The 24950-nt window shown below is 50.0% G+C and overlaps 3 protein-coding genes across 3 annotated transcripts; all 3 read right to left on the bottom strand.

The window, feature by feature from the left end:
- Positions 1 to 4773: 4773 nt before the first annotated feature.
- LOC131066029 (small ribosomal subunit protein uS4m) lies at positions 4774 to 6023 on the bottom strand. Its single transcript, XM_058000708.2, has 2 exons — positions 5982 to 6023; positions 4774 to 5846 (listed from the first exon to the last, which is right to left on the bottom strand). The coding sequence occupies exons 1-2, from the start codon at positions 6021 to 6023 to the stop codon at positions 4803 to 4805; spliced, it is 1086 nt and encodes a 361-aa protein (XP_057856691.2). The 3' UTR covers positions 4774 to 4802.
- LOC131066030 (small ribosomal subunit protein uS12m) lies at positions 5734 to 7446 on the bottom strand. The gene has a single exon (XM_058000709.2). It carries the CDS (start codon positions 7444 to 7446, stop codon positions 7057 to 7059), a length of 390 nt encoding a protein of 129 aa, XP_057856692.1. The 3' UTR covers positions 5734 to 7056.
- A 61-nt stretch (positions 7447 to 7507) lies between these two features.
- LOC131066031 (NADH-ubiquinone oxidoreductase chain 3) lies at positions 7508 to 7864 on the bottom strand. Its single transcript, XM_058000710.1, has one exon. It carries the CDS (start codon positions 7862 to 7864, stop codon positions 7508 to 7510), a length of 357 nt encoding a protein of 118 aa, XP_057856693.1.
- Positions 7865 to 24950: the final 17086 nt, after the last annotated feature.

Here is a 24950-nt window from a genome sequence, read left to right as displayed (position 1 = left end):
TTAGGATCTCACTCGAACAATCGATCTCGAAGATCCGTCTCTTTATCCGTCTATCCGTCTCGACGATCTTTCAACTCTGCCGCTCCCCCTACAATTCTATGGCCGTCTATCCGTCTCGACGATCCGTCTCTGTATCAAGATGGGAAGCATGTTACGTCTGAAGTTTTCGTGCCATAAATTGGGATAAGAAAGGCGGAGCCCCAAAAACAAAATGGTACGTATAGAAAAGATCCGCCCTACCCCCTTCGAAATAGTAGGGGCCTAGTAGATTCTGATCGCCTACCGACACGACCGCAAGGGGCAGGGATAGCTGGGTGATTGGGACGGCCGATCGACGTTCCTCTTCTCCTGCTGCTGCCGGTGCAGAATCCCTATAGAATGGTAGGGCCCCGTGATAGAGAGGTGGGATCGGCAGGGGAGTATGGGGCGGATGGATCAACCACGATTAATTGTCGAGCGATATTCTCACGCATCTTTCGGTATTCAATACTCCTCTACTTCTCTCATGGTCGACCACGATTCGGTAGGTGATTAGCCAGTGAACTCTTTTCCTGCCAACCCCCTCGCAACTACAATAATGGAATGCGAGGGGCTATGCAGGGTGGGGGGGGGGAATTATAGCGGGTGGGTGGGTGAAGGGCTCGGGGGCACTTGAAAAAGTTAAGGAGAGTAATAACCTCCCGGCCCGTCTCCTCCCACCCACCCACCCCAACCTTCGTAGGGGCCCGCCGGGGTGGGGGGGAATAGAAGGTGCCCGGGTGGGTGGCCCCCCCCGCTTCAGTAGATTAGTTGGGCCGCATCAGTGAAGCAATGAATACTTCTAGTCGCATCGAAGTCACACGTTTCAAGGAAGCACTAAGTCCGGTACCAATCCCAGTTCCGGGTGCAGTCCCAGATACAGATGCGGATTCAGTTGCCCGAGCAGATTAATATCCAGTGACTGTACGCGCATCAATTCATCCATTCGTCATCCGTGCCCAGTTAGCGGGGCTACTCGCTGCCTTCTATTTGTTCATTGCCTATGTTTACTATTAATAGCAGCAGAGATGCGCAGATGCCCTCTGTTTCATAGATGCCCTTGCATCTCTTACATCTATGAAAAAGAACCAGGGATACCTATTTATCACATCTAGGCAACATAGAATAAACCATTAGAATAAGCCACCATGCTTAGAAGAAGCGAACAGGGGCCCATGCCCATGTATCGCAGCTACATCATCCATACTAACTCCAGTAGGCTACTTAATCCACGTAGCTCCGTTCTACTAACTATACAGCAGGGACAGCAGGAGTTGAAACGGGACGATCTCGCGTGCTTATCCAAGAAGACCAAGATTCGTTACCAGCAATGCATACCATGTTCCTATTGAAGGTGTACTTCACATCTAGAAGTAGAGCGCATTCAATGGAATTCCGTGCCTTCCCAATTATATAGAGGGGGGGGGACGTAGCATGATTTCTACATGCCAATAAGGAAGCGATGGAGATTGGGGTGGGTGGGAGGGAGGCCCCTCCCCAACCCCAGGGTGGGAGGCAACTCTATTTTCTTGGGGCACTTCGTTCAACTTTCCTCCCTCCCACCCACCCCAGCCTTCGTAAGTAGGGCCTTCGTACTTAGTCTTCCTCACAAGCGGCCCCGGAACGCCATATAGTTGGAGATAGGGCGCCTTTCGAGAAAGGTTGACTACGGGAAGCCCTACTATCTATAACCCCGACGAGAGAGAATAAGTGACTAGTATGTGCTGCGTGCGTGATACCTGTAGCGTAGTAGGCTGGAAGTTCCGGGCTAGTAGGTTCGAAGGTGATGTCCGTAGCCATGTAGAGTAGGTAGGAACGGTCCCTTAGTTTCCCTGTTGCTCCCCAATCACAATGACTTGCGCTCGAAACTACATATATAGAAATGTGCCCCTATCTCGTACATACATAGGATCGTGTGAAACACTCCGACCGATCACAGGAGAAGAAGGGAACACCGAAGAAAAATGGCGGGCGGCCACTGAATAAAAATGGCTAGTAAGTTGAAAATCCATATCGTCTCGCAGTTTCATTGCCAGATCGATACCCAGCAGTAGATCCAGTAGCAGCCGTTGCAGCACCCGTTTCATGGTCACTCATTGAACTATATCGTGCCGGCGGGCTAACCTAGTAAACGGATAAAGATGGAGAGGTCGTTTAAGCGATTGAACCAATAGCTTCGGTACCAGAGGAAGTTCGAAAGCAAGCAGCTAACCGTATGGGAGGTTAGTTGGTAGACAACCAAGAAACACATGTATCTATAAAGCCAATGACCCCGAAAAGACACTAAGCCTTCCAGCTCGCTTCTCTTTCTCCGCGTGGGCGTCCTCCCCCTTTTGCTATCTATCATAGTGCATTCAAAGGTGGTGGCATTGGCCCTACCCCTACCCCTGGTGGAGATCGGTCGGCCAACCAAGTAGTTTATTTATGGATGGACTGGATGGAACGAAGTGATTGAACGAACGAAACAACACCACACAGCCAATTCCACGTAGCAAATCCAACCACCTGCCCTATTATACAACATAAATGCCCAACAAACCAACAAGACAACCGTCTCCTCCCACCCACCCGGCAAGCGGTTGGAAACATATGGCGAATTATGCTCACATGCAACGCGCGATAACCCGGGATGCTAAGCAAAGTGCTGGTGCATCTACTCGTTTTGGATCTGCTACTGCTATTACCGAAGCTAGAACCGTCGTTTCTACTATCTGTTCAATCGGTGGATCCATATCTCGATCCGCAATACAATATAGTTGTGAAACGGTAGCTGCTAGGTCTGGGACTGGCTCTGGTACTGGCACTGGAGAGGATGCTGAAGCTATTGATGGGACTGCATCTCGATATCGATCTGCTACTGAAGCTACCGGTTGTGCACCTGGAGGATCTAAAACTGGATATGCTCCTGCCCATATCTTTACTGTTTGCTCTGCTGATGCCGGTGGTTCATTAACAACAACTGGTCTTGTTTCTTATGCTGGTGAATCAACGGGGTAAACAGCTTCTTCAACAGGTGCTTAAACCTAGGCCCCTGTCTTTGCTACCTATGCCTATGCTCCTGCCTTGGTTATTGCTCCTCTTTCCTCTGCACCCGGATATGGCCTATATATCTATGGGCAGTTCGGAACAAATAATGAAGCGGTTAAAATAGAACAACTATATCCACATGAACACCCACCCCTGTTATGCAGGGAGGGCCCCTACTAACTCCCTGGCGAATAGTAGGGGCCTCCCACCCACCCCCTGCATGCAGGGTGGGTTCCTTCTCAATGCAGGGTGGGTGGGAAGCAATAGTTGGGTGGGAGGGACTCGATAGTTATGTTGGGTGGGCCCCTACTATTCTAAGGCGAACGGGCCCCTCGACATTATAGGGTAGTTCTTATTTTAGCCCCCAATTCTATGCTAAAGGGCGAGACTAGCCCCCTACTATTCTAAAGGGCTAGCAGGTTGATTAATTTACCCCTACTATTTGCCCTTTTTCATATTATTGCTAGCGGGCTGATTAATTACTCGCCCTACAATTCTATGGGACCCCCTACAAGAATTATATGGCCCTACAATTCTATGGTACTGCAGTCAAGCCCTAAAATTCTATGGAGTGGGAGGAATATAACGGGTGGGTGGGAAGCCCGTCAGAATAGTAGGGGCCCATAGAATAGTAGGGGTCCATAGAATGTCGAGGGCTTGACTGCAGTACCAGCCGAATTTTAGGGCCTATAAAATAGTAGGGGCCCGCATCAATAAGTGCTAGAATCGTCGACTGGTGTGCTTGAGGAAGATAAAGTAGGTGGGAGGGCCCCTACAATTCTATGGTAGGCCCCCATCTTTATTATTGTGGGAGGTCTAACTAGCCTATAGAATGGTAGGGGGGTGAGTGGGAAACTATAGTTCCGGGTGGGAGGCCCTTAACCCCCCAATGCAGGGTGGGTGGGAGGCTATAGATTGCTAGCTTATTCTAGCAGGCTTATCCTTATAATAGTAGGGTTGATTCCCTACTATGCCCCGGGGGCCCTTTAGAATAGTAGGGGGCTCGAATGGGGGGCCCCTACTATTATATGGGCTATAGTTTCCCACCCACCCTTATTGGCCCATCGCGTCTCCTCCCACCCCCCCCAGGGCCCGTCAGAATAGTAGGGAACTATGATTTTTGGGGGGTTATATTGCCCTCCCACCCCGCCCCTGCAGGGGTGGGTGGGAGGAGGAGACGCCAGGGCCCCTACTATTCGGCAGGGGATCCAGTATAGAATATTTATCTGGTATATAACCTACCAATCAACCCCACCATATATGGGGCCCCATCCGCCCTCTCCGATCGAGCTCGTGCCAATCCCCTACTATTCTAAGGGGCATTTCGAAGAGAATATCGAACGAACCCCCCCCTTTCTTAGTTGTATGTGAACCGTGAAGAATAACCAACAGCGCCCGCCCAATTCTTTCTATAGTTCGTCGAAGTCTCTAGTTGCCTTGTTGTCTTACTTCCCCTCTCTATAATGGGGGTTCGCCCGAAGGGGCTCACTGCCCCACCCCCATAGAATAGTAGGGCGAGATACCCCCCATTAGAATAGTAGGGCCAGCCGAATTTGAGGGGGCCGCCGGGGGGTAGGAACGGGGTAGGGGCCCCCCTACTATCTATAGGGATTCCCCCTACCCCCCACCCCTTTATAGCTAGAGTAGGGGGCCCCCACTATAGATAGGCAGAGGTAGGGTTTTTAGCCCCTAGGCGGTCAAGCGCCTAAATGAAATGCTATATCCCCCTACCGGTCGAGCCCCTGCTCCTGTATCGTTCAGGGAAGGTTCGGATTCTTCAATTTCATGTCGGGGGGGATGTGACCTATGTCAGGTCCGTAAGATACCACAGCTTTCGGTGTTCTATGATTGACCTCCGAGTAATGAGTAGGTAGTTCTCTTCTTCGGATTCTTCTATTCCTTCCGATTCTCCTCTTCCTGCTTCCGATTCTCCTCTTCCTGGCAAACCAATAGGCTGAATCGCGACACAAATTGTTTTTGTTCCTGACAATGATACTTGACAGACGCAGACAAGTGGGGCCCCCGTTCCTTCTCTTGAATAAGAAATCGGAATAAGACATATAATCCCTCTTCATTTTGTCGCGCTCGGCGAACAAGCTGCCCAAGCATACTCCTTTCAATACATAAGTTATCCCCTCTGAGGTTTTCTCCTGCATGGAACGGCGCCACTGGGGAGAGCGCAACCGTTGCGACAACAAAGATTTGAGTAAGAGGCGGCACCCCTGTCTCTTCTCCAGTGGGCGGAACCATCCTTTTTTCGTTCTTCTCCACCTGTGATTACGGCATTTGCCCACGATTTGATCGACAAATCCTTCAGTATAAAAATATTTCCTCACTTTTCTCCCCACGGTTGTTATTACGGAATTCTCTCCAATAGGGATTGGATCACCACGGGACGCTTGAAAACGCGTCATGTTGGCCATTTCATTATTCACACGAATCTTTCGGTGACTTATAAGCTGCCTCGCTTGAGGAGGAGTTTCACGGAAATGGAGACGAACCGGGATGACGTCCGATCTCGTTTCTGGATTGAGTAGAAAGGGTATGTATGAAGCTCGTTTTGTCCCTCCGTGCATCTTTGCGATAGGTAGATTTCCATAAAAGGGGGACAACTTCCGTATGGCTTGTGGTTTCAGATAACTGTTCAAATTCTGTCTCAGATATGGAGTCTTCCCAATATATCTTCTCTTGCTCTTCAATCTTCGGAGGATGCGGCGTTGTATCCTCGTCAGTCTCTTGTTCCGAACATTTCCCGGAAGTAGACGACGAGTTTTAGATCTTAATGCAGGCAACGTCTTTTGCTAGTGGTCCCCCCCCGGCTGGGATTGTGAAGGGGTTCGCTCAATTCCCAGCTTATATTAAGAAATAATTACTAATAGCTTAGCTGAAGGGGTGGGCCCATGGGTGGGTAGGGAATTCTAGTTCCAACCCCACACACGGAGAACAATAATAGTTCCCCCCCACAATAACAACGGCATCTACCTCCACTATAGTTCCCACCCACCCTCACCGTCAATATCGTTCAGGTTACGGACTTAACCGGAGGGGGGGATGGGTGGATTAATTGGAAAGGGTGGGAGGCAATAGAACCCCCCACCCATCCCCACACACGTTGATAAATGCAGGGTGGGCCCCTACAACATAATCTACCTCTCCATAGAATTGTAGGGCTTGACTGCCCCCTACTATTCTAAAGGGCCCCCTACAATTCTATGGGGCCCCCTTAGAATAGTAGGGAATCAACCCTACTGTTCTAAATTAGGATGCGTAATTAATTAGCTTGCTAGCCCTACTATTCTAAGGGGCTAGAAGAAGCTAACGAAAGCAAGATACATACCCCCCGGTTATGCCCCCAGCCGAATTGTAGGGGAAGGGAATCAGCCCATAGAATTGTAGGGCCATAGAATTGTAGGGAGCCCTTTACAAGCCCTTGAGAATAGTAGGGGGCTAGAATAAAGCCGTCAATTAATGACGTTCATTAATACGCTTGCACTCGACCCATAGAATTGTAGGGGGCGTCTAAAATAGTTCTAGAATCGACAATTCTAGTTGCATTTATCACCCTGCAGAATAATGGCAACCTCTAGCAGGTTAATTAATTCAGTGCATTCGGGTTATTCTAGCCCCCTACTATTCTAAAGGGCCCCCCCTAGAAAATCTATGGCCTGGGGCTGATTAATTGACAGATTCGAGAAGGGGTGGGAACGGCTGGAGGAGACGCCAGGGCCCCTACTATTCTAAGGGGTGGGAGGCCCCTACTATTCGCCAGGCCCCTACTATTCTAATGGGCCCCTACTATTCTATGGGGAACATAACCCCCCAACTAGAATTCCCTATGAATGCACACTGCCATTATTCTGCTGCGGGAATAGTTATGTTGGGTGGCCCCTACTATTCTATGGGGAACATAACGGGTGGGTGGGAAACTCTAGTTCCGGGCGGGCCCCTACTCTTCTATGGCCTCGGAGGAAGATAAAGGAGTAGGGGTCGCGTGCGAATAGAGGAATGGACCTAGCTCTGTCTCTCATTCGATTTGGGCTTTTTCGCGCCATATTTCGATCTGCCCCTTCTCCGACCCGGAATTCCCAGCGAATCCTTGACTCCCCGAATACGATGGGATTTCACACCCGGCGGATCTTTCACTCTACCTCCCCTGATCAACACCATAGGATGTTCCTGTGGATTATGACCTTCGCCCGGAATGATTGCAAAGATATCGTGCCGATTGCTCAACCGTACTTTTGCTATCTTACGTGAGGCTGGATTAGGTTTTTTTGGTGTTCTCGTCGAAACGCGCGGGCATACTCCTCGCTTCTGAGGACATTGATCCGAAGCTCGGGTACGGTCTGTGCGCCGTTTATCCCCCCTACCATGACGAATCAATTGATTGAATGTAGGCATCGCTCTTCCCTTCCCGTCCTTTCCCCCCTTGCCCCATCATTCATTGCCCATCAATCATTGGTTACTCCCGATCTAAAGCACCCTTCTTCCATTCATGGATAGATCCGATCGTCGAAATCAATAAGAACACCATCATGGACCGAGATCCGAACAGATCAATCTTGTTGAGAGAGACTGCCCAAGGGGAAAAGGAGGTTACTTCTAGATCGGGGGTAATAGGTAGAATGGAAACCGGATGAAATCGTATATCGAAACGACTTCTGGCATCACCGAAGGGATCGGAACCGCATTCGTGGGCCGACAATTTCTCCGGGTAAGTCGAACCATTGGAAGTGAATAGGAAGGGAACACCAAGTAGGATCAAAGAGACTAGCGAACTGATTACTGGATAAATACAAATGGGTGCAAATTCCAACATCGCTCACTCCGTTCTGTTCCCTCGCTCTGCTCGAGAGCGTCATACCGGAAAGAGAAGTCCTACCTATCCTACCGGTCCGCCCTATCCCTGCCCAATAGAGTAAAGGGATCCAGGGCTTCCGGAACGCAAGAGAGAACCAAACCAAACACCAAACAAGATTCTATACGTAACATGCCCCCGATGAACACTATAGTTCTAACTCCAAGTGTGGGGCCCATAGAATTGTAGGGCTAGTTGGAGGGCTCCCGCGGCTATTGCTTATTCTAGCAGGTGGATTAATTAAGAGGAATGGCCCCTACTATTTGAATAAGGGGAGAGGGTTATATCTATTGCTTATTCTAGCAGGCTGATTAATAAAGAGGGTTCTCGATAACCCTCCCTTCTAGCTTTTTGAGGGTAAGAAATAGAAGTGGAATAGACAAAGATATCTGTCTTGCGCTTTTACACGCTAACTCATCTTTGATCATAAAGTATTGACTCGTATCATTGAATCTTCGGCAAAGACTCAGGGGGGCTCCGAAACTTACTTATTTGAACCTCGGAGATATTTCGGTGAAGATAAGGAGGGAAACAGCGGAGTTAATCATCTGTGTTCTCGGAAATGATTTGAACTTATTAACCCTTCTCTATTGGCTGGCTAACGAACCTGGTTGGCCTCCTTACACGCTATCTTACACGTTACCCGGATGGCGATACTTCCCAGCATTCCCTATATACCGGGCCTTCCCGTCGTTATCCAGATACTGGTCCCCCCATTGTTGACCCAGCTTGTTTAGTATCACCCCCAGTATCCTTACTTGCATACCTATTTGTTCCAATATTGCCCGGACCTATTTATCACTAACCTCGGAAAGCTGCTAGGATCCAGTTCCAGCCCATAGAATAATAGGGGTTTGTTTATCCAGTTCCATTTTCAGTTACAGATCGAGATGCGGAGCCATTACCAGCAGCAAATACGGGGACAGAGAAAGGAGCAGTAGCAGTTCCTGGAGCAGTAGTTCCAAGTGCAGATACAGGTGCAGAGCTAGCAGTAAGACCAGCAGCTCCAATACCAATAGTAGACGTCAGTAGATCCAGTAGTTACTAGTGGCAACATCGCCATTCTGAATTGAGCCTACCGTGGAAGGTAGATACTTTGCCAATTCTAGCCTCATCAAGTCCTACTCACAACACTTGCTCTGTGCTAAAGCCATACTATCATACCCGCTGATTCCAAGCCCACCTCCTCAGGTTCTAGCTCGCACTTTTCTAATCTTCCCGTCTACTAGCTCCTTACCTCTTCATCTCAGCAGGCCCCTTTCTCTACCCCGCTGCTCCCAGATGGCTCGGATAACACCTTGCATTCTTCGTTCCATTCCTAGTCTCATTGGCCTGAGAACGTCGCTCTCTCCCCCCATAAAAGGATACAGATATCGAACCCGGATGGCAACAGCAGCTCAGATCCCCACTGCACACCGGATGTATCATCTCCAGCATCACAGAAGGACGAGATCTCCACACACAACGCTGCTCTGCCTTCCTCCCTGCTGGCCATCCTAACGGCACTAGCTGCTGGCCATTCTAACGGCACTAGCGAACTAGTTCATTCAACCGGCCATAGTATGCATCCGCCCTTCTTCTTTCTAGTTGAATTTCTAATCGCCTATCTCGGACCAGAGCCCGGGTCCCTGCCTTAGCTCCGGCGGGTAGCTCCGAAAATGGATGGGAGGGAAATCAAATGGATGGTTCAGCTGAAGAGAAGATCTTGCCTCCCACTCACCCTACAGGGGGTTCAATAGTCTTAACTTGCCGGTGAAGGCTGGCCCACGGTAGCTCGGATGGTCGGAAGAATGTTAGGTAGCTCCTTCTTGCCTCCCATTACCCTTCCTTCCTACAGGAGGTGAGGGGCATTACCCTTCCAGGGGGTGTGGGTATACTTCCGGTTGCCGATTCTCAATTAGTAGTTGAATTCCATCCCGATCCATCCGGCCAGAGTTTATTACGATTAGTTAACTCCCATCCTCTTACCGGACCCACAGTTGTTTGTTTCTTTCCATCGATCCGACTAGCTATTATTTACTTTCTCGTCTACTTAGAAAAACTCCCATCCGAAAGCAATGCACCTTACTGGAAACGGAGCCGATATTTTATCTTGTCCCATCCGCCCATTTTTATTTAGGGCCTATCTATAGTTGTCCTCGTATAGCTTCCTTCCGGATAGAACCGGTGGGACTACACCCCCGCTCTTTATTTAGGACCGATCCTACTTTCTATTCTAAGTTGGTTGAGGCTCTATTCCTACTTTCGATACTGAGGTGAGGAATTCATAGGGCCCCGGGAATCTGTTACCATCAAGACAGTTCTCTTCCCCGGTTTCTCTTTCTCTCCAAACAAAAGCAGTTCTCTTCCCCGGCCGGGCTAGCTAAAGTAGTTAGGTCCAGCAGAAGCAGTTTGTCAAATGCATGGAGGTATCGCCGGGGGTTCAGGATGGAACTCTGTTAGACTCTCCATCCGCCCTAACTTAATTGAATTCTAGATAAAGAGTGAGAACTCCAGGGAGGCCGATATAACGTATGTAAGGCCTACCGAGCCTTGCCTACTCACCCTTCAGCAGGCCTCGCCTCCGATAAAATGCTGGAAGAAAGTAGTTGAGTCAACCGGCTAGTTCCGGGAAAGAACATCGAGGACGCGCTCACTGATGAACTTAGTTTAGGGAGGGCTAGAACTCCCTGCTCACTATAACTCATGCCGGTGAAGAGGGCTGCTTCTGGAGGCCTGGAACCGGGTAAGGCTATCTACTAGCTGCTGAAGAACCCTGCCCATAGAATTGTAGGGGGCTTCAACAGTAGAAACGACTGGAGCATTAACATCATCAAATGGCACGAGAGGAACTGCTTTCTCCGCTCCGCTCGGGCTGCTGGATATGGGATCTACTGCTGCTGTTCCTGCCCCCCCTTGCCTCTAACCCTGAAGGTTCAACAAGAACAACTGTTGGGGGCGCAACGTCTCTATCCATCCGGTATTGAAGCCGAGGTAATGAAATCCTTGTTACTTACGGCACATTATTTCTTGATGGGGGCCTCCCTTCACTTTCTTTGTTTCCGAATTCCCTTCCTTCCGGTTCTAAAGCAGCTACTTCCGAGATTAGCTCGTTCTCAGTCAGTTGGAACCTCGTTAGTTAAACCGGTAGGAACCTCGTTGTTTATTAGTTGAGAGTTGGAACCGGGCGACTAATCCGAATTCAACTACCGGGGGTGTGGGATGGAGAACCGGGGAAAGCAATAACGGTTGTTGAATAAGGATCTCCGAGAACAAGGATGGAAGCTCGTCCTCACCATTTAAGCATGCTCAGGTAGGCTCCTCAACTAACTAATTTGGATCGACCTTCCGGTTGCCCTCTATAGTTGCATAACCAGCCAAACAATCAATCGAGGGTGAATGCATTAAGTAGGTAGGAAGAAAGTTAGGCGTTATAACCTCGTGCCGGAATAGAGTGGAGTTGTCTACTCGTCCGGGGGATGTAGCCCCTCATTGGATTGGTCAAGCTACTCATGCTTCATTGGATTGGTAAAGCTACTCGACCAACAACCGGGGGTTACGGCGGGACCTTCCGAACAATCTATCTAGTTTGCTCTCCAGTAAAGCTGGGGGAGATCTCGCTAATGAAGGCCTACCCCTGGTAACAGCCGGGTAACCGGATAGAAACAATCCAACATCGGATAGAAACAATCCAACATCCTTCTGGCCGAGTGAATGAAGGATCCTTCCGACAAGATAGACCTAACTTCTTCCTCCCCGTAGGCACCGGGCGGGCTCGAGAAACCACCTTCCCTTGACCGTGTAACAATGAAGGGCGGCTTCCAACCCCTCAAATTCTATGGGTTAGCAGGATAATGTTAGGCCAATCCAGTATAGCATGGATAGGGCTCGAGGTTACGGTATTCCTTTCAACAACCGTGCAGGGGTGTAGGCCCATCCACCCTTCACCGGGAGGAGACGGAGCCCAACAAATCTCTATTGCTTGCCTGTCCTCACCCGGATGGAGAACAATCCAACCCAAAGAATGTTAGCTCCCATGCGCCCATCCTCACCCCCGATTAGAAATGAAGGAGCCGGGTAACCTGACTTCCTTCCGGTTGCGGGTGGGGGGGGCCCCTACTATTCTATGGTAGCTTATTCTAGTTGAATAGCTAGTCGTTATAGCTAGGGCCCGACTTCCATGAAAGCATGCTCCTTAACCCGGCCCCTATTCTAAATTATTCGGAGCTAAGACCATAAAACCCTTGCCTAGAAGGAGGGAGGAGGGAAAGAACAAATAAAGGAGCGTTGATAGGAGCGGAGAAAGGATTGATGCTCGGACCGGCCATCCTTGATAACTACTCGACCGCTTTACTATTCCCACCCACCCGGGAGCCAAACCCGTTGAGGCAATGTGCCGCTTAGGACTCCTCCCACTCTTGCCCCGTCCGATGTGAGAGAAGAGCAAACCGATGTGAGAGAAGAGGTCGATTGAGTTCACTACGGCACTTCCGGATGGATGGGCCCTGCTAAAAAGAGAATATAGTCTCCCTCCTTGATTATTGGGCCTCCCTCCCTTCAACTGAACTGTCGAGAACCTAACCTTATAGTTATAGCAGGAGCTTCCCACACCCTCGGTGGCAATGAAGCCGGTTGAACGATTAAAGATCTTCTCCTTCTTTCTACCTTCTTTATACCTTCCTTTATTCTGCATTGGCCGAGAAGCCTAGGTGTAGCGGAATTGTCTCATCGATAACCAGCTTCATTCAACTATCCAGTATTGTATTCTTTTTTCTACCGAGGGTCAATATAATAATAGGGCACCCACCCTATTAGTGGAGGGAGAGCTATAACTCCCTGATGCCGAAGCAGAGCCGCCCCCCGGTATTGAACCTGCTGATTGAACCGGGAGGGAGTTCCCATCCTCTAATCTTAGGCTTACCCATCCGGGCATGGTGATCAGTTCTATGTTCCCCTCCTCCATCATAGTTGTTCTCCCTGATGCCGGGGCTAGAATGATCAGATGCGAGGGCCCCATAGAATTGTAGGGGGCCTCGCGAATAGTAGGGCCTAGTTGAATGAAGCTTTGTCCTCCCATTACCTGCCCTCAAAATTCTATGGCTAGGGCACCTTCTATTTCCTTCTCATTGGACACCTTCTATTCTCTTCTCATAACCACCTTCTGGTAAGATTTCTCGGTGCAGAAGCTTGCCTTCATTGAACTCTTCCTCCAACTAGTTACTTTCACTTTCTCATTGAACCCCTACTATTTGAAGGGGCGGGTGGGGTGGGAGCGTGCTGGGTTTCCTACTCCTTCTCTGGACCGGGGGCAACGTCATATCTTCTTGCCTCCCATCCGAAAGCATTTGTATCTTGTCCAGGGAAGGGAAGATAGTCTATTCAACTACCCGGTTCAATAAAACACTCATGAACACCCACGGTCGGATGAACTAAAGGATGGCCCTCCATCCCCCACCCCCGATGGAGAATACTCGTTTTGAACTCTCGTTGAGCCCTACAATTCTATGGGCGATTCTAGTTATAGTTGAACCTGCCTCCCGTGTAGGCGGGTTAATTCTCCCATCCAGAAGTCCTGCTGATTGAACCGATAGAAACTTTGGATCGATCCTCCCAATCCAACAAACCGGAGGTGGAGGATGGAGCACGGATGGACAAAGCAGGAAAGCAATCTTCGTTAGCAGGCTAACGAACAACTATAGGAGGGGCCACTCTTGACACCCCCTCTCGGTAGTCGAGGTAGCTGAGTGGAAGTTCTAGCAACTTGTTCAACTTGTTCTCGCACTAACTACTGGGGATCCTTCCCAAACCCATTTACTAATCTAACCGGGGGTGTGTCCAGACTAACTACCGGGAGAGTCCTTGGAATAGTAGGGAATAATAGAATAGTAGGGCCGTGTTAACTTATCTCCGGGCACCTTCCTTTGCACCGGAGCGAGAAAGAACCTTCCTTCCCTCCGGCCGAAAGTAGGAGCCGCCTAGCCTACACCTCCGGTTAGGTATAGCTGCTGGAGCCTACCCACACCCCCGGTTAGCGGAGAAAGACTAATAGCTGGATAGAATTTCATTACCGCCCTTTTTCATATTATTGTCGACTGGGAAACAATCAATGAGAGAAACGAATGAAAGCATGAATCTCCTGCAAAACAAAATAGTTGGGAGGCTGATTGGAGTAGACTACCAACTAAACGATATTACGTCTATGAGCGATCGGTTGCCCTCCTTATTCTAGTTGTCTTCCTTCCGAATGAAAGCATGCAATAAATCAGGGAGGGGCGAGCGGAAGGTAGTTGAAACCGCAAACAACCCTACTATTTTTGTTGTAGGGGCCAGATTTTGAGAATAGTAGGGGCCATAGAAAACTAAACCATATTAGCAACCGGCAACCGGGGGCTCCATCCCTGCCTAACGTTGATTCCCGGCCTGAACTGCCCTTTCGCGCTTCTTTTTTGCCCGTCAGAATAGTAGGGGCCTTAGGGGCCCCTCCCTAGCTATGCCTACCATCCATTTTGATGATTGAACCTTCCTTTGCACCGGAGATAGGTAGATAGGGCCTCCGGGGAGGGAATCAAAGAAAGTCCATCCAAACATCCGGGTGGTGGCATCCAGCGAGAAAGGTTGCCCTCTATAGTTCTACTATCTATGGAAGGGGGAATTCTCTCCAGGGACCCATACTGAATTCACAGCTCCGGGTAGCTCACCATCCTCAACTCGGCCATATAATTGTAAGGAATAATAGAATAGTAGGGCGGGGGGACCTAACATCGTTGAAGAATCGGTAATCGTTATTACCGGGTTAACCCTAAGTCTAAAATAAGGAAAGGAGTTCTCAGTCAGTTGGAACCTACCTCGTTATTGACATGGGCAGGTCAGATAAAACAATCTCACTTTCCCACAACAGCTTATTGAACTAGTCTACAACTACAAAGGGGTGGGAGGGCCCTACTATTCTAATGGGCGGGAGTTCAAGCCTATCAAAATTGTGGGCTCCATCGGGCCATCCACCCCCTGTCAAGGATGGGACGGAAGGGCCCCTACTATTCTAAAGGCGCCCTACAGGGGGCCACTGGTTCTCAGCTGGACTTCCTTTGCTGCTGGCCCTACAATTCTATGGGGCTGGACGGTTGAACGAACTAGTCTAATAAGGGTGGGTAGTGCCTTCCATTGGCTAAGCCTCCTCCCGGCTAAGCCTGCTCCCGGCTAAGCCTGCTCCCCTCCCGAATTCCCTACGAAGGCATCCCTGCAGGGGTGGGGCCCGGGTGGGAGGAGTTCATCGGGGTTATTGTGGGGGGGTCAAAAAGTTGTAGTTGGATCTGCGAAGCAGAATCCAGTCAAACTACTATAGTAGTAGTTTAAGAAGCTACATACAGTCCTATATACTACAGATCTCAGATCTGGATGCAGCCCCCCGGATGGGATGCTTTGGTTTTGGTCGTAGTTCCCAATCAGGATCCGGTTTCCTGAAGTCCCTATGCCAGTCAGGCGCCTCTTGAATCGGTTCTCTCCATCGGTAGGGGGAAGAAACCCTGTTCGAATGCCCAATGCTTCTCAGGCGGTTAGGGGCCCCAGAAATAGGCTCCATAGTTGAAGCGGGATGTTGGGAACAGATCAAACAACCTAAATAGTTGAAGGAAGGGGGTTTCTGGGAAACCCCGGCACTTCATTGGGCGAGAACTCTCCGGATCGGGTTGGTTCTGACGCTACACCCCTAAAGCCAAGCTGCTATCCCTTGCTCCAGAAGTTGGGCGATCCAGTGAGCAAGGGATTGATTGAGCGAATGGAAAGGGATATTTGGACTACAGAATCATGCTCGAATGCCTACGCTGCTTCTGAATCGAGCATTACTCCATTCTCTTCTCCTGAATCGTTGTAGCCACCTTCAAACCGGTGATACGGGGCTACGTGTGAGGCGAATTTATCCTTTTCAAAAACCCGTGCGGACCCCGAATCGAACCATTACAGGAGGATTTTATCTATCATTGTAAAACCCGCTTCCTTCGCCCCTCCCTCCAATGGCAGTTGGGTGGGATATTAAGAATGTTACTTGATTTAATGATAATGAAAGAAAGGGGGAACCCCGGGGAGAGAGATATGTGAGAAAGCAGGTGCGCCAGCCCATCCCTTCTTCTGGGATGGCTCTAAAAACCGGATTAGTGGGAAGTCTCGCTCGGCCCCCTCCATCGATAAATCCCTAAACCAGGTTATTGAGAATCCCTCTATGTACATCATTCCGACGCGTCACTTTACCCTGCTCGTTCGCAGATTCCCCGGAAGAAGGTTGAGCGAATAGTGCCGTATCAACAAGCTTCGTGATCATCATTTCTCTATGACTGGCACCAGAATCTGAATGAGTAAAGCCGATGATGTTCATCTATCTATCCCCAAGCGCACTGATAATGGCTACAATCCAACCATTATGGCTTCTCATCCTAATCGCTCCAACTATCTCCTCCCTCCGGCATTTAGGCGTCGGCCCACCCGGCAGGCTCAGCCTTTCCAATTGAATGTGAAAGGGGGCGCCCCCGGAAGCTTAATTGCTTGAAAGCGCTCAACTCCAAGCTTCCGGGGGGTTGATTCCGTAGCGATCCAGCAATTCATTCTGTTCAGTCAGTTCAAACACCTGTACCAGGGGAACCGAGTCGTAGATTCCCCGGTTCCTCGAGTAGCATCCCCGGCCCGAAGCCCGCCATTGACGGATCGAGACCTAGCAACCGAGACAGAGGTAGAAGCAGCAGCATAGTTACGTCCCTAGTGACGGGGCAGCAGCGATAGAGACGGGGATAGCAAGAGCAAGGCATTTGATCCAGCCCTTGATCCAGCAGCAGTGGAATACACATATCTACACATCATGGGACGTGGAACCGGGAAGCAGAGATAACGCACCGTCTGTTCTATACAGCGACATGTTATGATCCACCGAGCTGGACTGAAGCCGCCGCCCGCTCTGGCGCCTCTCCTGAAGCATAAACCCGAAGGCTATGGCCATGTCCGGTTGTTCAGGTCATTCTCGCCCTACCATTCTATAGGCGGGTCGTCACCGTCCGGGTCGCCCCACAACTATCTAAATTGTACAGTTGTAGATCCTCCAGCGGAGGCCCTCGTTTTGGGAGGTGGTCCTACATTGCCCCAGGCCGGGTCGAGGAGAGCCATAGCCCGTTTATTAGATTGATCCCGGGTGGGAATTGAAAGATCCGTGTTCGAGTAAAGACCCGCGGATGAACCCGAGTCCCTATATCCGCTGATGCACCACCTCCCCATTCTAGAAAAAAGGGCAAGTCGTTAGGTCATGAAGAAGCACCCCACCAGGGGTGGGAACTTAGGAGGATATAGTAGGGGCCCACCCACCCCAACCTATAGCCGTACTAGCCTATAGAATGGTAGGGGAACGAAACCCTCTCACACCATTCTATACGTAACATGCCCACAAATAGTTGTCACGAATAGGGCGGGGCGAGAACAACTATAGTTGATCAATGGAGAGCTATCTCCTCCCGATTCACCGCATGTTACGTATAGAATCGAGCCCTTTCTATTATTGTTCAACTATCTCCGGGTGGGTGTTCATTCGGAATAAAGTTTGGAGGGTGGGTCGCTCCGCATTCTACCTTGACTCTAAGACCGCCATAGAATAGTAGGGCAATCGAGATGGCTAGTGCCATAGCCCATAGAATAGTCGGGGGCGGGGCAGCTGGATAGGGATAGTTTGGCTGGATAGGGATAGTTTGGCTGGATAGGGATAGAGAAGTTAACACGGGAAGGAAGGTCTTCACCCGGCCATGGAGGCAAGACGAAGGAAGGTTCAATCAGCAGGACTTCTGCCCCCCCGGGCGAAGGAAGGTGAAACCCCCTACTATTCTATGGCCCCTACTATTCTAAAGGGACTGAACTGTCTACTTTCAACTTGCCATAGAACCCGGCCAATCAATCTCCATAGAATGTCGAGGGGCAGCTGGACCAGAAGAGGGTGCCTACTATTGGCAAGGGGGCTGGACTCCTGAGAAACATCGCTGCCTGCCGGTGCAAAGGTGTTAACTCAACCGGTGCGTGCCAGGGTCGGATGAAACAAAGCATTACCCTGCCTACACGGATTAGGCGCAATAGGATAGATGCTTTCTCTCTGCCCCTACTATTCGGCGGCGTATTAAATAATAGCTGCTGGTCCGGGGAGATCTCGCTGGTTAAGACATTACCTCGACGAGGGAGGCAGGGAGTTCTACGAAAGTCATCTCCATCCGGGGGTGCCATCCTTTCTTTCGGGGGTGTAGAAGGATAGGGCTTCTAGTCCCACCCAACCCCGGCTATCCTATAGTTGGATTGTTCGGCTCCCCTCGGTCCTCCTTAGAATAGTAGGGCACCCTGCTGCGGTATACAATTTGAATAGAACTGGATGGAAGGTCCATATAATCCTTAGGGCTCGAAGGATTGTTCGGAGGGAAGGTCCTCCGGTGCAAAGGAAGGTAGGACAAAGAAAGACAGATAGATCCTACAGGTCCATATCCAGCAGCATACCCGAGCGGAGACAAAAAGCAGTTCCAAAAGTGCCTAAAAAAAGCAGTTCCTCTCGTGTTCCTTCCGGTTGCCCTCAAATTCTATGGGCCGGTTACGGTAGATTAGTTGAGTTTCCCGGGTGGGAATTCAATCCAGCCGGTGGCTGGAGGATGAGATCGAGATTAACAACTATCTTGTCGGATGCCCGTGGAACTATAGCTTTTACTTGTCGGATGCCCGTGGAACTATAGCTTTTCTATAACCGATCACCATGCCCTCAACTAAGTTCATCAGGACCCTAAACAACGAAGAGAAGCAGGACAGGAAACTAGTATGAAGGACCTGCAACACGGAACAACCCTGCAGGAGTTCAACCGACCCTGAGGAGTTAAACCCTGCTTTTAGAGCCCCATCTCGTACCACTGGTTCAACCGACCCTGCTTTTACCCATAGAAATAGTAGGGGCATCCGTGAGAGGCAAGGAGTCCAAGATTTCCATCCCGGTCAGACGCCCACTTCCCCACCCCACCCGGGCCCCCCCGGGAGGTAGATTAGCGAGATCTCCATCAACCGGAAGTAATTTGTTTGGAGCTCCTTTCTCCTTCTATATCCTATTTATCCTTCTATATCCCGTGTCTCGGGCCCACGTGGTCTTAATAGTCATGCGACTCCCAGTTAACAAATTGATGGAAGCCTTAAATTGATGGAAGCCTTGGCTAATTCAATAAACTATTTTGCCATCGGAAGGAATTTGTTATAGATGTTACTACACCGGAAGGAAGGCAGTTCGCTAGCCCATCGTTTAGGAATAAGCTAGACTAATAGCTGCTGGGCCCATCGGTAGCTCCTCATAGCTGCTGGGATCGGTAGCTCCTTGGCGATAAAGGTTATGATAGTTTGGCTGGATAGGGATAGCGGAAGGAAGTAATTTGTTTAGTGTCTCCCTCCCTCCTTTGCTCCCTCGGTAGTGAATGAAGGACTACCCGCCCCACACCGAAGAAAGGAAGGTTACTTAATGGCATCAGCCCGCTACAATAAGCAATGATAAGTTGGATTGTTATTAAGGTAGGGGGCATCTATTCTATTCTATCTCTTCTATATTGAATAACGGGGAGAACATAAATGAGATCCTTGTTTAACAACCGTAAGTTTATCCTTAACAACTATTGCGAGCTTCCATCCTTGATTCTTTCCCTACCCAGGAGGATTCTTTCCCTACCCCAGGGAGACTAGTTCATTACCTCGGCTTCAATACCGGATGGATAGATAGATTGTTTTATTGTCGGTATGGCCAGGCCCTTGCGCGTTATAGGCGGACCTATTTTCTATAGTGCAAGGCCATTCTGGTAAGGTCCTGAAAGGTCTTACCTGAGCTCTGCGAAGGCCCAACCCTCTCCTTTCCCCCATTCTCAGAACTTCCAATCTCCATCTCGGCCCCAGCCTTGTTGCCAGATCGCTTCCCGTCGACCCGGCTGGTTCATTTTATTCGCCTTGGGGCACTTAGTTAAGCCCGGGGTATCGAGGGTATCGAGCCGATTATCTCAAGTTTCGCACGCCCGGCCGGCCCGTAGGGAAAGAAAATCCGAGCATAGAAGATTGATCTGCGAAATCAAGGATTGTTCAGCCGCTTCAAAGGCCATCACCCCCGGTTCCATAAGATTGCACTAGTTGTAGAACGCAAGCACGCCATGGATCAAAAAGAACGATTGTACGGTCAGATGAAAGGAAAACGATTGCCGCTCTGCCAGTTCAATCAATATTCCTATAGATTCAATTAGATCCTGTTCCGATAATCGTCCGCCTCCATTCTTTCTGCGGCACTTGCTCAATTTACCCCCCCCCACCCAATTGAACGGAATAGTAGCTGGACCTTTATCTACTTGGTTTCGTGGGTGGAAATCGGAACGAAGGCAGCACTCCGATAGCTATCGATCACTAGAAAGAAAGCGAAAGGGCATAACAAGTGAAGGGTGGTTCGAATAATTCAATAAAGGGTGGTGTCAAGCTTTTATACCAGATGGAAGCTCTCTATAGTGATGCCAGGGAGCGGGGAACGCCTCTAGCCTTTCACTATCACGATTTGGCTAACGTTGTGGAGCTCACACATAAGCGTTTGCTTCGGTTTCGGAGGGATGGTGGACCCTCCTGTAGTTCGTATAATGCCTTACCAATCGCCCCGTCAACAGGTTACGGACCGAAGTCTCGCGTTATAGTTCGGAGATTATCTATGTGGTTCAAAGGCGGGCTTATATGTCCGTCCTAAGCCCTATAGTAGCGCCCGATCCCGGAATGAATATGAAAAAGACCGTCAGTTGAAACGGAGGAGGAGCTTGAGCCAACTATTCTACGTTCCCTGTTCTGAGGTCATAAGACGTCCGTCTCATAGTCCGTTCTACGAAGAAGAAGTCGTTTCTTTTCCAATTCGATTCAGAGGTCCGGCTCGACCTTTTACTTTTGTTTCCCCAGCTCGGGTGTCCTCTGGTCTTCCCGTAAGCACATATGTGATGCGGGACGGTCCGCCCCTACTATGACAATCGCTTGATCAGTGCCTAGATCGGGGTGACTCCTGACTGGATCGAAATGGTTGAACCTTTAATTAGCGCTTAATGTTCATCTTTTAGTTAGGCGCCTCACGTCTTTCTCCTGTCCCCCCCCATTATATATTGAGTTCAGTCGGAAAAGGGAAATCGTGATTCGATGCGCAGTCGATTCGATGATCCGAAGGCATTTGAGGATGGAAACAGGTCGATTCATCTGGTCAATTATCCCCATGCGCTTTAAGGCTCGACCAAAGGGAGAGGATGCGAAGCAGGCTCGCCCGACCTAAGAAAGGCGAGGAATTGATTGCTTGCTCGTATGGACGGCAACGCCACCGGGTCTAATTTCCCACGTACAGGCGCGGTACGGCTAGTATGACTCTGGATGGGCAACGCCACCTTTCATTAGTGAATTTCCCATATATCAGGGCATGGTACGGCTGGTCTTGCTTGTTGCTCGTATGGACGGGGTAGCAACGCCACCTTTCATTAGTGAATTTCCCACTCCACTAATAGCCTAGTAGCTCCACTATAACCCCCATCGATACAAACGAAAATGGGTGTAGCAGCATTAGACAAAATTGAGTGAGTGACGATCTTTGGTTTTTGATCCCTTACCACCTACCCGCCTTCCGGGCCCGCCGTTCCCATAATTCACCAATTAAACCTACATTCCGAGAGACGAAAGCTGGTTTGCTTTACCCCAATCATTTAATAAGGGAGGGGTTTCGGGCAAAAAAAGATTATTGCAACTTTGATTTCCCGATTCGCCAGATTCTATACATAACATGCCCACGGTTCATCGGGAGGGCTGTTCCCAGGGCACCTTCTATTCCCACCCAGCCCCCTACTATTCTAAAGGGCCCCCGCCCAATAACTAGAATAGGGGGGTGGGGGGGTAGGGCATTCCAACAACCAAATAACTAGAATAATTCGGCAGGGTGGAAGGGTTGGGTGGGAATAGAAGATGCCGGGTGGGATATAGTTCCAGGGGTGAGAAACCCTACTATTCGCTTGACTGGGCCCTACTATTCTAACCCTAGCCGTTCCCACCCACCCGGGTAAGGGTGGGGGACATAGTCGGGTGGGTGGGGGAGATAGAAGTTGCGTAGAGAATCTGGCGAAGAAGATAGAGAAAGATTCTAGAGATAGCTACCTCTTCTCGAATCTGTCAATTAATCGGCCCCATTAGAATTGTAGGGGGGCCTTTAGAATAGTAGGGGGCTAGCCCGCCACCCGTAGGGGGTAGGGGCCACCCGATGAAATGTCGAGGCCCGGGAAGCAGGGTGGGAAGCCCGTCAAAATAGTAGGGGGTGTAGGGAAACTAGAGAAAAACCTATAGCTTTAGGCTAATGAATAGTTGGGGTGGGACGTTCAGTTTAATAATAGAATAATAGGGCTCGATTCTATACGTCACATGGGTGGGTGGATTATAGTTGATTTGCCGAGCTAGAAAAACGCTCGGAGACGAGCATAGGACTATCCTCGATTGCTCGAGGAGTCGCGTTCGCCCTATGCGTTAGAGTTGAGGATGGTTCTAAATTAGTTGACTTCCTTCCCACCGGTTGATCGAGAGCTCGCTTGCCCCGCCGTCCTCCAGGATAGCTCGAGCTACCTTCCTTCCCTCTGGTTGGAGGAGCGGAAAGCCCATCCACCCACACCCGAGAACAGGGGGTTCAGCAGGCTGGAGGGAAAGTAATGCTGGCCCGGGCCCCTCAAATTCTATGGCAGGATGGAGAAGCCCATAAAAATATAGGGCTTGACCTCGTTAATTCTCCGAGAAAGCCCCCGGTTAGCGGTAATGAACTAGTCTACTGAACAATCCAACCCGCCTCTCTTCCGGATAGCCTCCATGGGCGAGACGAACTGCCCTATCAACAACTTCTGTATACCTTCACATCCTTGGATCAGCCTTCCTCCCACCCGATGAGAAAGGTGCGCTGCTTTAAGCGATTATAGTTCAACCCCTGCTAGCCTTGAACTGAACACCTGATGGGCCCCACCCTGAACCCCCGGTAGGCCTGCTGGAATTAGATAGTGGGGTTAACCCTTAGAACCAACCGGGGATGTGGGATTAGCCGGATAGAAACTTTCTTATTGCCTGGGGCCCTAACTGAAGGATGGTCCGGGAGGAGAACTCGTCCATAGGGGCCGCCGGTTGTAGGTACAGGGATCGTGCTCCAACTAGAATCGCCCCCCCGGCACTATAGTTGGAGTTCCATCCTGAACTGCTGGGTAGCTCCAACTATAGGTAGGACGGGAATTACCGAGGGAGTATACTAGTCAGGGCAATCCAATGAAGGGGAGTAGACAACTCTAACAATAAGGGCAATCCAACCCGGGGGTGAAGCAACTTGGAGGCCGAACAATCAATCCTTCGAGAAAGCTAGTTACAATCCTTCTGGCCCTAGATGCCGTTACAATCCGGGTAACCAACAAGAAAGTTAGGCCCAACGTTAGGCTATCCTTCCTCCCTCCCCAACGTTAGGCGGGGTTGACTCCCCTATTTGTTAGGCTAGCTTATCAAACTGTCCATCCTGAACTGCTGGAGCTAAGGCTCTTCGGAGCTAAGACAATAAAACCCTTGCCCGTCTCGAGTTCCTTGCCGAGGATATAGAGCTATGCCGGGTGGTTGGATCGACCGGTTGCCCTCTACTCTATAGTTTTTATATAGGTAGTTGTTGAGGCTGGATGGAATGAAACAACCGGAGGACAATAGAAACAAGAAAGAGGGGGTGAATGAAGCCAACAAGAAGGGAGTGCAATTCTATGGTAGTTAGGAAGGAGGTTGTCAACTCGTTATCAACTCCCCGTAGGGCCGGGTGGGTAATGCATGGCATCATCTCGCGGGCCCTATCAATTATATGGCCGATTAGTCCCGGCAAGGATGGATGGACCTAACCCTTCCTTTATAGTATAGGCTAACCTTCCGACAGGACCTTCCTTCCTTTCAGGTTGTTTGGACCGGGGCCCTATCCTCCACCCCCGGGAAGGAGTCCGGTTTGAGGGAAGGGCATGCCTCGGCGGAGGGCCAGTAAGATAGCAGGTTAGAACTAATAAACTACCGGGAGGGAGACACCAGTTCAGTAGCTTTTATGGAAGAGATGCTAGGCCGAAATGGCCTACAGGTATGCTGCTGGATGCTATAGTTGATTCCCGAGCCCTATTATTCTATTATTGGATGGCCTTAAAAGGAGAAGGCCGCCCCCGGTGAAGGCTCCTCGTTCAAGAGAGTGTTCAGTTCACTAATCGTTACAGCTGGGCAGGCCGGGAGAAAGAACATTTCAGTTGGCTAGAACTGGGTGGGGGGGAATGGCTAGCAGATTAGGGCTATAACTCCCTGCCTCCCAACCTCGTGAATTCTCTATTTCCAATCCCTCTGGAGCGATAGGAGGCAATAGGCGAGAAAGGTCAACTAGACTAATCAACCCACCTTCCCATGTTAGCAGGAAAGCAAATGTTAGCAGGAAAGCAATCCAACCGGGTCTCTCTCTCTCTGAAGGATGGACAAAGCAGGCAGGCCCGGTTCTCAGTGGGGTCCCCTACCATTCTATAGGCTCTGGACAGGCTGCTGTTACCTTACCGGAGCATGCGGCACCCCCTCAAATTCTATGGCTCTGGTCCTATTATCTCGCTTCTCCCTCCCTTCTCTATCCATCTACCCGCCCATAGAATTTGAGGGCGTCTTGAGGCCCCCTTTCTCACATCATAGCGGTTGGCCTGTAGACCTTGGTTGGCCAGCAGCTACCTTTCTTGAATGCAATTCACCACACCGGGGGTTCAGGGTAGGCTGCTCAGTCCTCTGCTAGATAGTTCCCTTTCGTCGAACTCTCGTTGAAACTGGTATGGGTGCCTCCCAACTATTTGAATTCAATTCTCCCGTTCAAACAGGAGGCGGTGGCGCTGGAGCTAAGACAATAAAACCCTTGCCCGGCTATGAAACTAGTTACGTCGAACTTCTCATTGGTCTAGCCCATCTCCAACTAGAGTTCTCTCTCTCCCTATCCAGCCCCTTCCATCCGAAAGCATTTTATCTTTATTAGTTA

Source organism: Cryptomeria japonica, unplaced genomic scaffold (assembly GCF_030272615.1).
Source record: "Cryptomeria japonica unplaced genomic scaffold, Sugi_1.0 HiC_scaffold_190, whole genome shotgun sequence".
Lineage (NCBI taxonomy): Eukaryota > Viridiplantae > Streptophyta > Pinopsida > Cupressales > Cupressaceae > Cryptomeria > Cryptomeria japonica.
This window is presented reverse-complemented; position numbering and strand designations above follow the sequence as displayed.